Source organism: Cheilinus undulatus, linkage group 2 (genome assembly GCF_018320785.1).
Source record: "Cheilinus undulatus linkage group 2, ASM1832078v1, whole genome shotgun sequence".
Taxonomy (NCBI): domain Eukaryota; kingdom Metazoa; phylum Chordata; class Actinopteri; order Labriformes; family Labridae; genus Cheilinus; species Cheilinus undulatus.
In genome coordinates this window covers 53,643,410-53,656,281 of record NC_054866.1, presented here as the reverse complement: position 1 = coordinate 53,656,281, position 12,872 = coordinate 53,643,410, and the positions used below count along the sequence as shown (strand labels likewise).

At 41.4% G+C, this 12,872-nt stretch overlaps 1 protein-coding gene across 1 annotated transcript in view; it reads left to right on the top strand.

The window, feature by feature from the left end:
- The window catches only part of timm50 (translocase of inner mitochondrial membrane 50 homolog (S. cerevisiae)), a 78,759-nt gene that overhangs the window by 22,202 nt on the left and 43,685 nt on the right, over nt 1–12,872 (top strand). Inside the window, exon 4 of the mRNA XM_041813925.1 lies at nt 3,316–3,337. Within this exon, the coding sequence (XP_041669859.1) occupies nt 3,316–3,337 (22 nt within the window). The remainder of the gene's footprint in view (nt 1–3,315; nt 3,338–12,872) is intronic.

The window sequence follows — 12,872 nt, the reverse complement described above, 5'->3', positions numbered from 1 at the left end:
CTCACTGACCTCGACACCATAGATTAATGAAAGCGCATCAGTCTCCGTGCTGACAGCACACAGAGAAGCTGCTGCAGTTGTCTCAGTCACAGAGGTCTGGCATGCAGATTGTTAAAGGGATACTTAAACATTTTGGCAAATTCACCCATTGCCATAATCCCTATAGTCATACTAACAGGTTCGTTATCTTTAGTTGTTGGTGCAAGCTATTTCACAATCCAACAACTCCGAAACGCTCTTGTGGACAAGTTGTGACCTGCACATTCACCACGTTATGAAATAATCATGGAACATTATGAGACGGAGACGTTTTAAAGGTAAATGCAAAGCCAGAACTACATTCCAGATGTGGCTGCTGCACTGTGTCACTCCTCCCAGTGGTTTACTCAAGAAATAGTTCTGAGTATTGGCTTCATGTGTCGTAATGTTACATAATTACACGTTATTATTTCGAAATTTCATACCAGTCCAAGTAGGGCTGGGCAATAAATTGAGTATACTCGATGTATCCCGGCTTTTGCCACCCACGATGTATAAAATGACTCACAAATATCTGAGTATAGATTATGTGGAAGTTTTGAGCTGTCAGCGTGCATTTCTCGCTGGAGTTTCGCTTCTCCCATTGTCCCTGAACGCATCTCTCACAGCAGAGACCTCACTCTCTCTCCTGTGCGGCTGCTCCCATCCAGAAAACTCCTTTGCACATGCGCATCAGCGGCGAGAAGCAAGGAAAGAGGAAGGTAAACAGAGCAGAGTGGCTAGTTAGCGAGGAGTTAGCTGACTCTAGAGACAGAAACATCACCCGATTTGCAGTGTTGAGCAGTCGTTCAACTTTGAAAAGGAAGAAGTGGAACTCACGCGGTATTCGTTAAAATACACCGCAAGATGTCTCTGAGATAACGGTGGCAGTAACAACACGTCACTAAAGACATGAGCCCAGTGTTGTTGAAAAGACACTTAACCCAGAATACGAGATTCTCCTGGGCGCGAGCATTTTGCTGAAAACTCCCTGCCAGAGTCGTACATTTTAGAGAGAAGACGGCCCAGCAGCAGAAAAAATGTGATCCACTTCTCCTCAACTACGGAGACTTATCTCAGCCTTACAGTTCAAAACACCAACAACGAGGAGTTAAAATGTTCCTGCTTCTAGACAAGCTTTTTCCCCCATGATCACACGGGACAGTTTCTTGAATAAGGTCTAAAGATGCTCTCATGTTATGAACTTGTCAGAAACTGCTCCAGCGTTCATCAGCACAGATAATGGACTTATATAATCACAGCTGTGAGCCTGAATGGAGGACTAGACTGCAGGGTTTTGGCCATTTACTGCATGCATGATTGGTGAGTTCTGTGTAGGTTTGCTTCACCCTTAATGAGGAAAATAATCATTTTATAATCAACAATAGTAAACATAACATAGAAAACATTACAAGACTTTTCATACACTGTAAAAGACTGAGTATTTCATGATTTATGTATTTTTGATTTATCAGTAAAAGATTGAATGAAGTCCTTTTCAAAATAAAACTGCAAAATTTTACTTTATACTGATTTTTACTTTATGCAAACAATTATATTAAAAATCCAATAGAACAGTCTATTTTTATCACCAAACTAGTGTCATTTGGGGCTGAATTAAACATTATACAGCTGCTGAGAGGCAATTTCAAAATATCGCGATATATATTGTGTATTGGGATATAGCAAAAATATATCGGGGTATCAATTTTAGGCTATATCGCCCAGCCCTAAGTCCAAGTCGTTTAAATGGGTGATTGATGATTCAAAACAGTTCCCGCTGCTTCCACCTCGCTTGCTCACCCCTGCTCGACCCCTCCCTTCTCTCTCTCATACCAAACCTCACTTTAAACACCAAAGTTTGCTTATTTATTATGTAGATATCAACCATGGAAATACAACAGAGAGATGGGTGATTGATGATTCATCAGCGCCTGTTGCTTTACCCTTACTCACCCCCGCCCAACCCTTCCCCATCTCTCCCTCTCTCGCACCGAAACCTCACTGCAAACACCGTAGTTTTCCAGTGTATTATGTGGGTATCAGCCATGGAAATATAAGAGATAAAGGCAAACGTTTATAGCCTACTCACAGGACATAACAGAGATAGAACTAAAAAGTCGTTCTCCATCTCTCCAACTTGGCTCAGTGCTATGACGCATGACCGTGTGCTGTATGATGCTCTGTGTCAGGACAGATCCAGCGGGATTTTAAAGAAGTGACAGAGACACAGGCTCACAGTACGAAACAATTTGCCACATTCTTTGAATTTTCACAGTTGAGGCAAATACAAACACACCTGACTCAGTGTGTAAGATCCGAGTGCGTGATGTTTTTCCAGATTACGGATCCTGTGGAGCAGACAAGAAAATGCATACAGCTCCACAGTGCAGCCTTTTAACAACTTGTTATCAGCTATGGTTGTCAAACTACAACATCTTGGCATTAAAAATATCCTTAAAACTGTACGTGATATCTTAAATGGTGCAGCTCATAGTTCCTTGCTTCAAGACAGGTTGTTGTTCCACGAGTAGTAAACGCTGTGCTGCTGTGTTCATCTTTCTCTCACTGGCGTTAAAAATGCAGAACCTCAAAGATCATTCTTTAAAAATAAGTTGAGAAAGGTTGCTTCGTCAATTAAACACTACTAATTAAGTCATATTGAATTATATGGCATTACAGATATTAAAGAGAAAATTATAATGACGGATTATGAAATGGTTGGACGGAATTTTTATGACCCTCTCCGTGAAAATGACAGACAACAAACAACAGTCCAGCACAACCTCTGATCTCCAGCCTTGTTTAATGTGTTCGGAGTAAAGCTCAGAGATGTTTTAATCCACTTAGAGACCTTCTGTGCTGCTTCCATTGTAATTCAAATGCTTCTTCTTGTTGATATGCATATATAAACACTATGTGAGGTCTGACAGTGATTTTGGTGTTATGGTTTAGATCAATTTAAACAAGAAAAATCTGAACCATAATCTCCCTCAGCTGCCATGAGGAGGTCTGTTTGCATTAACCATCTGGGATGCTTATTTGAGTTATTTCCTTCAAAACAGAAAATATTTATCATCGCTTCTTCCTAATCCGCCCCCGGCTTCTGTGGTTTCTTCATGAGGAACCATCAAACCCAGAAAGATTCATCTGTTCTGCCATGTTGACACCGCAAACTTATAGACTGAATGATCCTGATGTGACAAGTTTACTGTCAACGGTGATGTGATTGATTTTCACAGAACTGTTATCAAAACAGATTTTAATCTTTCTCTTCTCTGTCTGCCTCCCCCACAGATTCCAGATGAGTTTGACCGAGGTAAGTGTGAAAATGTGTTCGATATAAAGCTGATATGCTTTGTTTTCACCACTTTACACCACAAAGAGCAGGCAGAGCTGAAGGAGGTTAGACGTGGTTTCGTGATTTTATCAGGCACCATCATCATCGTTCTTCACTTAAATTTAAAGGACAGACAAAGCATCAGAGGGGGAAAAAAGAAGAGGAATAGCATTTTTAATGTTTGCTTTAAGTTCTTCCATCACATTTCAAGTTAGAATGAGGCAATCTGCCTATAAACGATAAAAAACGAGCAACAGATGCAGCCTGAAAGAGGCTTTTTTCGACCCTGATTGTGTTTGTGTGCATGTTTTGTGCATGTTGTATTCACCATGCCTCGCTCCAGATGAGTCCTGCAGATTCTCCTCAAACGTGTGTTTTTATTGACACCCTGGCAGCGTGCGCATGTGTCGGTGTCAGCATTTGTTTGAATGATGGATCACTCCACTGAGCCTCGGTGGCACTGCCAACTGCTCTCACTGTGTGTACCAACCACCCATATGCCTCTGTTCAATCACTCAACCCTCCAAACCGCCGTCTGACCGCCAAGAAACACACAAAACACAAATGGCACATACCTCCTGTTTGTTTATCCAGAGAAAAAAGACAGCAGCAGATTGAGCTTCAGACCAACGGGACAGACATCAGAGGTCACTCATTATGCTGGGACTAGGAGGCAAATGAGCTATAAAAGAGCGTGATGGAAAGACTCAAAAATGTCCTAAAGCAATGAGTCATCATTTTCTATATTAGTTAAACTAAAAGTTTCCAGATTCCCCAGATTTTGACTTTGAAATCTTTTACATGTCAAAGATAAGACTTGAAGACTCAAAACAGTGATTTCTGAGAAAAGAGATTCATCTGAAACAGGCAGGTGTGTCAGTGAAGGGCTGTACTAGCAGTGATTTGCAGGAACAGATTATTAATTCATGTTTATTCAGAAATGTGACTCTCGATTTTGTCAACTCTGTCACACACTTAAATGTATATCATTTTAAGTTTATGAATGTCAGGTTTTATGTACCTAAATTCGGTATTTAGTACGGGTATGACAAGGTCTCGTACCACAAGATTTCTTGCCAAGGAAAAAAGTGTCTCCAAAGATTAACAGACTGCATGGGATGTCCGTGACCCAGCCCCTAGTGAGGATCAGCTGTGCTCCATTGCTTTTCTAGCAGCCACACAAATTTGAGACTTTTTGGGGCTATTGCATGGGCAATCTCCAGTTCAGTTAGACTGTAGATGGGAGACCTTGCTCTGCTTGGCATTCCAAGACCGGACAGGTTATGTAATCCCTCAAGCGCATTTCAGGTCTTCCTTGAGGTCTCTTCCCAGCCGGACATGGCCGGAAGACCTCCAAAGGGAGGCGGTGCTACTCCTAGTTCTCTGTGGGTGTCCGAGCTCCTCCCTATCTCCAAGGCCGAGCTCAGACACCCCCCAGAGAAAAGTTAATTTGTGCGCTTGTATGCCTGATCTCATTCTTTCAGTCGTTACCAAGTGGCAACTTCCAGTCCTGAAAAATGCTGAAGTGCAAAAGAATGCAATACTGCGAGTGTTCACTTGAGGCTGGCTGGAGGAACACCGGAAGTCCCGTCTGGACACATGTTAAACAGCCGGTTTGTACAGTAGAAATAAACTGGTTTGCAGCCTGGTTCAAAACACCACACATGTCCCATTAGCTAGTGTCTTATTGTGCTCCCACTGTACGGGGGGTGAATTTTTTTGTACCACGATCATTTGGATTATATTTACGCTGATTGGCACATCTCATTTGTTTGACAGATAGCTCGTCAGGCAGAGGCTTCGTTTCTGTCAACCAGAATGCTAGCTAGCTAGCTGACAGGAAGTCGCGCTTAGTGGGCAGGCCGTTAGGTTGATCCAAAGTTCGGTTGAGACTGCAATTTCAATATGGAAGCCTCCGAGGATTGGCTTCAAGAGCAGTTTGAGTCCACCTATTGTAAGCAGACGGCCGACGTCACACAGGGTTTGTCCAATGCTTTCTACAGTCTATGGTCATTACCCAGAGTTCATGACTACAGGTGAGGGTTTGGAGGTAGTTAAGCCTATAAATTGAAATATTTGTCTTTCAGCTTAGCTCCGTCTTTACCACAACAGTCGGGCATAACACCAGCGATACTGTTGACGCTGCACCAACCTGCCTTTCAATCTCATGCTCCATTTTACCCTCACTCGTGAACAACACCCCCTCAGACACTTGAACTCCTTCACCTGAGGCACAATCAAGCTCATATCATCCTTTTTTCAGGACAGCCTGAGCTTAAAGAATATGTGTGCTGCAGTAATGTCACTTAAACAAAAGCAAACATTCTGGGACTATAAAGAAAAAAAATAAAATTGAAAATAAATAAAAACTCAAAGATTCTTGATTCAACTCAGCACACTTCCTTCAATCATCAGAGGGAGAAAATCAGTCTTCTTTGTTGGAAAGGTAGGACTCAAACATTTAATTAGCTGTAAAAACGTGGACCAAATTTCATTTTTCCTCAATTTATTTGAGCTACATGGTTGGGAGGCTTTCTAATTAAGGGAAATTTCCCACAAGTATTTGAGTTGTTGGCTGTTGTAACAGCAGTTTTAAGTCTCTATAAGACAAGAGAAGGAGCTTCATTACTTTGTTTCTAATCTTTATCGGAGCGACCACTGGACCATGCTTTACTCTATCATCTCAAACATCAGCACATTTATTTCTGATATTAATGAGTTCAGTTGATGTAGACAGAGGAGGATAATTAGCTAATGTTTCTGATGTTTCACATTGATGCGTACATTTTGACTCTCTAAACGAGTTCTGATCGCCTGCTGCTACCGATGATCACCTGATCAATAATTTGATCTCCCAGAGGTCCAGTGTGTCTCCTTCCTCCTGAATCCTTCCCTCCATCATTGCGTCCATCATAAACACTCCCTGAGGTCCACTTTGTCCCAGACTCCATCTCTTCATGGCTCCCTGTGAATCTGAATCTTATCACAGTCTCTCTGGGCCCGTCCATCTGTCCTCATCTCTGTCTCAGTTCTGGATCCCAGAGGTCCACAGCTCATAAAGATAATGTTCTGCTTGCTGCTTATTACACGTGCAGGGTTTTAGTCAAAGTGGTGAAAAGTAAATGATGTTTGGTGGGGATGCACTGACCTGCCAGCATCCACCCATCAGGGATTGATGGCGTTATTGACAGGGGGATGGATGTATGGAATGGTCAGTTGTAGGATTGATGAAAGGATTGATTGATTGATGAACAGAAGGAGGGATGAGGATGCAGGCTGTATTGATGAATCAATATCAGCAGGTGATCAGAATTCGTTTAAGAGGACGGTTCTGTCCCGACGGATCGACCTGATTTTGAGCTCAGCTGTCACTCACCCTGATTTTTTTTTTCCTGTTTATTTATTAAATGTTTTTTCAGATCTTTCTGTGGCAAAATATGACACCAGATTACACCACTTAATTCACATGGATGTTTGTAACTGCTGTTTGTTGTCCTGTCGAAACATAGTTTTAAAACAGTATTACATGTGGTTAAATGGTTAAATTCGTTTATTGAATTAGCCGGTGCTAGATTTACCAGTCAGTTAAACTAATAACCCATTGTCTTCTAGAAACACAGGCTTGAAATCCCTGTCTATGGCGCTGTTTTACACTGTGATGAACCTTTCACCACTAGGGGCCACTGTAGCTTCAGTGAATGGCCGCTGTCTTCCTGTCTGAGCTTTCCCAGGGCACCTCACCAGACGTAAATATGAGAAGCTTAGCGGTAGCTTAGCAGTTAGTGCGTAGTAGGAAAAGCACGGTATGACTGTTTTTTAAATGGAAATAAAGTGGTATGTAGGCTGTCGAGGATTGAACTCACGTATAACTGCTCAACCAAAGTGAGAAGAGGTCACACATCAAAGCATGATATTCAACTGTAAAGAGGATCGAAGGCTAGCAGAGCTAGCTGCTAATGTTAGCCATGCTGTAGAAGCTATATCAGGCTGACATTACACCCGCTGACACCATGACCATGTGAGGAATTAGACTGTTTTCTTAGGATTTTCTCTTCTTTAGACTAGCCATTAGGTTTAGCCTTTACTTTTTAATACCGTCATACCCTCCCCAGATTTTACCGGGGCAAATGGTTTTTTACACCTTACAGGTAAGCAGAGTTTCATCAGCATCAAATCATCCTTGGTCTCCTCTTTTCCTCTCTCTCTTTCTGTCTCTGTGCATTATAACTTCGCTATATGATCTGTTTACCCTATTTTATGAGGATCAATTAAAATAATAATCCACATCTATTAGTCTACAGTATCTTCAAATGTGAATCAATGCCCCTTGTGCTCCAAAACAGATAAAGATCAGCCTTAATTATTTATATTCATGTTGTGCAGCCTGGTAAGCTCCGAGTTTACTTTATAGGAAGTTTATGAAAAGTTACGGACTACTTTAGAGCTTGAAATAACTTACAAACACCGATAAACTTCATCTAAATTTCCCAGAAAGAGGGTTAAGAAAAGTTCAGACATTTGCAAAATCTGCTGATGGGATAATTATGCTTGACTTTGTTAACATTTCTCATCACTGACCTACACGCAGAATAAAGAATTAGCGTGTTTTTTAAACTCACAGCTCTGAGCGCCTTCATCATTGGACAAATTGAAACTAAATCATAAGCAGGATTTCATTTATCATGTTGAAGCATCTTCGCACACTGGCAGTGGTTCTACTGGTAGAGAGGGACAAATGTTTTAAAGGCATTTATTTAAAAACCTGCTCTAATCACATGGCGCCTTCTTAATGACGGTAACTAAAGCAATACTGTGGCTATTTTTTAATACTCTGGTTATCACCCATTCCTACTAGCTGGTTAGACCAAATTTAAATGAGCGTTTAGCCAAATAGGGACATAGATGCTTAAGAACCTCCTAATTTAAAAAATTATGGAGACTTACAACTGCAGGACGAAGCGATCCAACTGTTCATATAGGACTTCATCAGGAAAAACTGACATTTCTACTGGTCAGGAAACAACAACTCTGAATCAGATACTAACACTAATGCCCTAGATGTACAGAAATAAGATGATCTTAAACATCAGCACATTTCTTCCTGATTTAGTGAGTTCAGATGTGGATCAGGGACAATAATTAGCTAATGCTTCTGAGATCATGTCGATCCGTACATTTTGACTCTCTCTCTAAACGAGTTCTGATCGCCTGCTGCTACAGATGATAACCTGATCAATAATTTGATCTCCCAGAGGTCCAGTGTGTCTCCTTCCTCCTCCTGAATCCTCTCCTCCATCACTGTGTCCATCATAAACACTCCCTGAGGTCCACTTTGTCCCAGACTCCATCTCTCATGGCTCCCTGTGAGTCTGTATCTTTATCACTGTCTCTCTGGGTCTGTTTTCATCTTCCTCTCCGTTTCTCTGGGTCCGTCCATCTGTCCTCATATCTGTCTCAGTTCTGGATCCCAGAGGTCCACAGCTCATAAAGATAATGTTCTGCTCACTGCTTATCACACGTGCTAAGTTTAAGTAAAGATGGTGACTGGCTGGTACGGTCTTGATCCAAACTATCTTGCTTGTTTCTTTTTTGACGTTTAGATGCATTAACAGATGGATGAAAGTAAGACTGATAGATGCATTGATTGACTGATTGATGAACAAAAGGAGAGGTATGGGTGCATACCTGCTGGGGTCACTAGGGCACTAAGATATTGACGAATGGTTTATTAGTATCAGCAGGCGTTCAGAATTCGTTTAAGAGGACAGTTCTGTCTCGACACATCGACCCAGTGTAAACCTCATTGCTGTCACTCGCACTCTGGTTTACTGCACTGATTATGCTACTAAAATACATCCTTATTTTGTTCTTTTTTCCTCACTATATTCTACCTACAATCATGGAAAGCTTGGAGACAGCGTGTCTTTTCACCCTGCCCGTTGATATTTATGCAAGCCTGAATTTGGGCCACCAAAAGTCTTCTGTTTTTAGTTTTGGGTTCAGTTTAAGGAGCTTGTGGCTCCTTGGACCCACAGTTTATTTGTACAGTGCCGATTAAAAGTATTCACATCTTGCACATCTGGACTCTGCAGTTTTACTCCATTCCACGCTAAACTGCTCAAGCTCTGTCAGGTTGCATGGGGATCAGGCATGTACAGGCTTTTTTGAGACCAGCCACAAGTTCTCTATTGGATTGAGGTCTGGGCTTTGACTCAGCTTCTCCAGAACATTCCCCTTGTTGTCTTAAACCATTTCTGTGTAACTTTATCTGTTCTCTGTCTGCTCATTGTCCGATTGGTAAATAAATCCTCTCACAAGCTGTAGTTCTCATGCAGACTGAATAAACTTTCCTCCAGGATTTTCCTAGATTTTCCTGCATTCATTTTACCCTCTACCTTCTCAAGCCTTCTAGCTGCTGAGAAGCATCCCCACAGCATGATGCTGCCACCAGTGTGCTTCACAGTGGGGATGGTCACCAATCATAGCATCTTGTCTGACAACAGTTGTCTGCAGGGTCTCTCCCATCTCAGCTGCTGAAGCTTGAAACTCCTTCAGAGTAGTCACAGGTGTCTTGGTGGCCTTTCTCATGTGACATATTCCTTCATTTCTTCATGATAGATTAAACTGAACTCTGGGAGATGTTCAGAGACTTGGAAATATTTCTGCATCCATCCCTTGACTTAAACTTTCTTAAAAACCTTTTCTCTGAGTTTCTTGAAGTGTTCTTTTGTCTTCATGGTGTCATGGTAGCCAGGAATACTGAAACTCTAAGAATTCTCTGCATTTTTCGTAAAGACCAAGCAAGTAGACTCATGATACCGTTTATAGATTACATTTTCATCACAAATCGTAATAATATTGAGTATAATAGTAATCCCACGTCACTAATTATTACCAAAGCTATGGGCCCTTTACTAACAATTGCCATGATGTGTTAGCGTCAAACTCGCATGCATACTGCTCCATTTGTCCTTCTTCAGTATTGTGTTTTTATAAAATAAAGTTGGGATGCTGCCACATGCAAATCCACGTGTAAATTCAGGTATTGTGCAGATTTATTTTGAATGCAGCACAGACATGGGGTTGTATTTCTTAATGTTTAAGTCCTGATCCTAGTCCTGCAGTTATCTTGGGCTAAATTGATCAGGAAAAAACAGACATTTAACAGGTCACAAGCAAACTCCACCAGTCACATGTATTCAGACGATTTTGTCTTAGATGAACAGAAATCAGATGACCTCAAACATCAACATTTCTTTCTGGTATTGATGAGTTCAGTTGATGTAAACAGAGAAGGATAATTAGCTAATGTTACTTAGTTTCCAAGTCGATCCGTACATGTTGACTCTCTCTAAATGAGTTCTGATCGCCTGCTGCTACTGATGATCATCTGATCAATAATTTGATCTCCCAGAGGTCCAGTGTGTCTCCTTCCTCCTCCTGAATCCTTCCCTCCATCACTGTGTCTGTCATAAACACTCCCTGAGGTCCACTTTGTCCCAGACTCCATCTCTTCATGGCTTCCTGTGAGTCTGTATCTTTATCACCGTCTCTCTGGGTCTGTTTTCATCTTCCTCTCCGTCTCTCTGGGTCCGTCCATCTGTCCTCATATCTGTCTCAGTTCTGGATCCCAGAGGTCCTCAGCTCATAAAGATAATGTTCTGCTCGCTGCTTATCACACATGCTGGGTTTTAGTCAAAATGGTGAATGTGAATGATGTTTGGTGGGGATGAACAGACCTGCCAGCATCCACCCATCAGAGATTGATGGTGTTATTGACAGAGGGATGGATGGATAAAATGATGGATAGATGGATTGATTGTTTGATGAAAGGGGGCATGTGGGGGCAGGCTGTATTGATAAATTAGTATCAGCAGGCGATCAGAATTCGTTTAAGAGGACAGCTCTGTATCAGCTAATCGTCCTGGTGGGCCAACAGCTGTCACATACATGTGCCAGTATTCTCTGTACGCTCAGTCTTAATGACAAATCTCTGTTTGGTTAATGTTTGTTAAATTATTGATTTTAGTCTATGCTAAATGATTGTACTGTGGTAATTTACACTGTCGTTATTAAACAAAGTTTACAGAAACCTAAATTTCTGCACCATTCGTGTGCATAAATATACTGTATTTACAGATGTCTAAGTGCCTTTGGCCTCCCTAGGTTTTAAGGATTAGACTAAAGGATGAACCAAGCTTTAATGCTGCTTTTAATTTAGCAAGGAAATCTGTGAAGCTATTATTGTTGCAAAAGTATTTGCAAATGCGTACAAAGATCTGCACACGAATCCACAAATGCGTGCACAAATCCACAAATGCTTGTACAGATCTGCAAATGCATGCACAAATCCACAAATGTGTGTACAGATCTGCAAATCCGTGTAAAGATTTGCAAATGTGTGCAAAGTTTTGCAAATTTGTACAAAGATCCACAAATGTGTGCACTAACCTGCAAATATGTAGACCAATTTGTAATTGTGGACTTAGTTCATTTTGGTTCAGAATCGGCCTCTCAATTGGCTGTCATACACACGTGACTTTTGCAACACTTGTACCGCGCACAATTTGTACTCAGATCCGTAAGCGTGTACTGAGATCTGTAAGCGGGTCTGTTGCCCTCAGCGCAGGCTTACAGGCAAGGCTGCCTTTCTCATCACATTGGAATCACACAGGAGGCAGCAGTTAAGACTTAGTAACGGCTCTATATAACGTCAGTGTGGAAGAAGAAATGTTATCGGATTATACTGTTATTGTTATTATTCATATTTTGATTGAAAGAGTGAATAAAATAATGGCTTCCTTATCTCCAAAATTGAGTCAGAGCGGTGGTTGAATGCCATCTCTACAAGACAGGGTGTCATGTGTTGTATTTAACAGAAATCCCCATTATGACGCTGTATGAGCAATAAGATTGATAGGGTGGTCTGTAACATTTATATTTATATAAACAACAGGGGAAGAGTAAGATTGACGGCCATACTTAGAGCTGAACAGCACCCACCAATGTTGACATCTTAATCACATAGCTCCGCTGTCCTTGAACGTGTTGATTAGGTGGCTAAGTGGCAACATCGCAGACTTTCATTTACCTAGTCGTGGGTTCGAATCTTGCAATATCTTAAATATTTATTTCTTATTACCTGGCCAGGAAACATATTGGACTTGAAAATTTGCTTTAATGTGTGATCAAAACAATCGGCCTGACGAAATATTCATTTCAGTCCATTACAGTTTGCACTAAACAGTCATTTTAATATTTTGATCATTTGCTCTGACATCACGCCGATAGTCCCTTCAGCTGCCCTTAAAATAGAAAATCACGCGGTGGTCCTGTGAGCAAAGGAATCCCAACATAAAAATGTAAAAGCTAAAGTTCTGCTGTGTCTACCAGAAAAACTCTGAAATTAGAGACCTCAGAGTCACCTGGCTCTGTCCAATGTGGTGCTGCTGATCCTGCACCTGCAGCACAAACAGCGCCAGCATGACACTTTTGGTCCACGGCTGAAGACTCC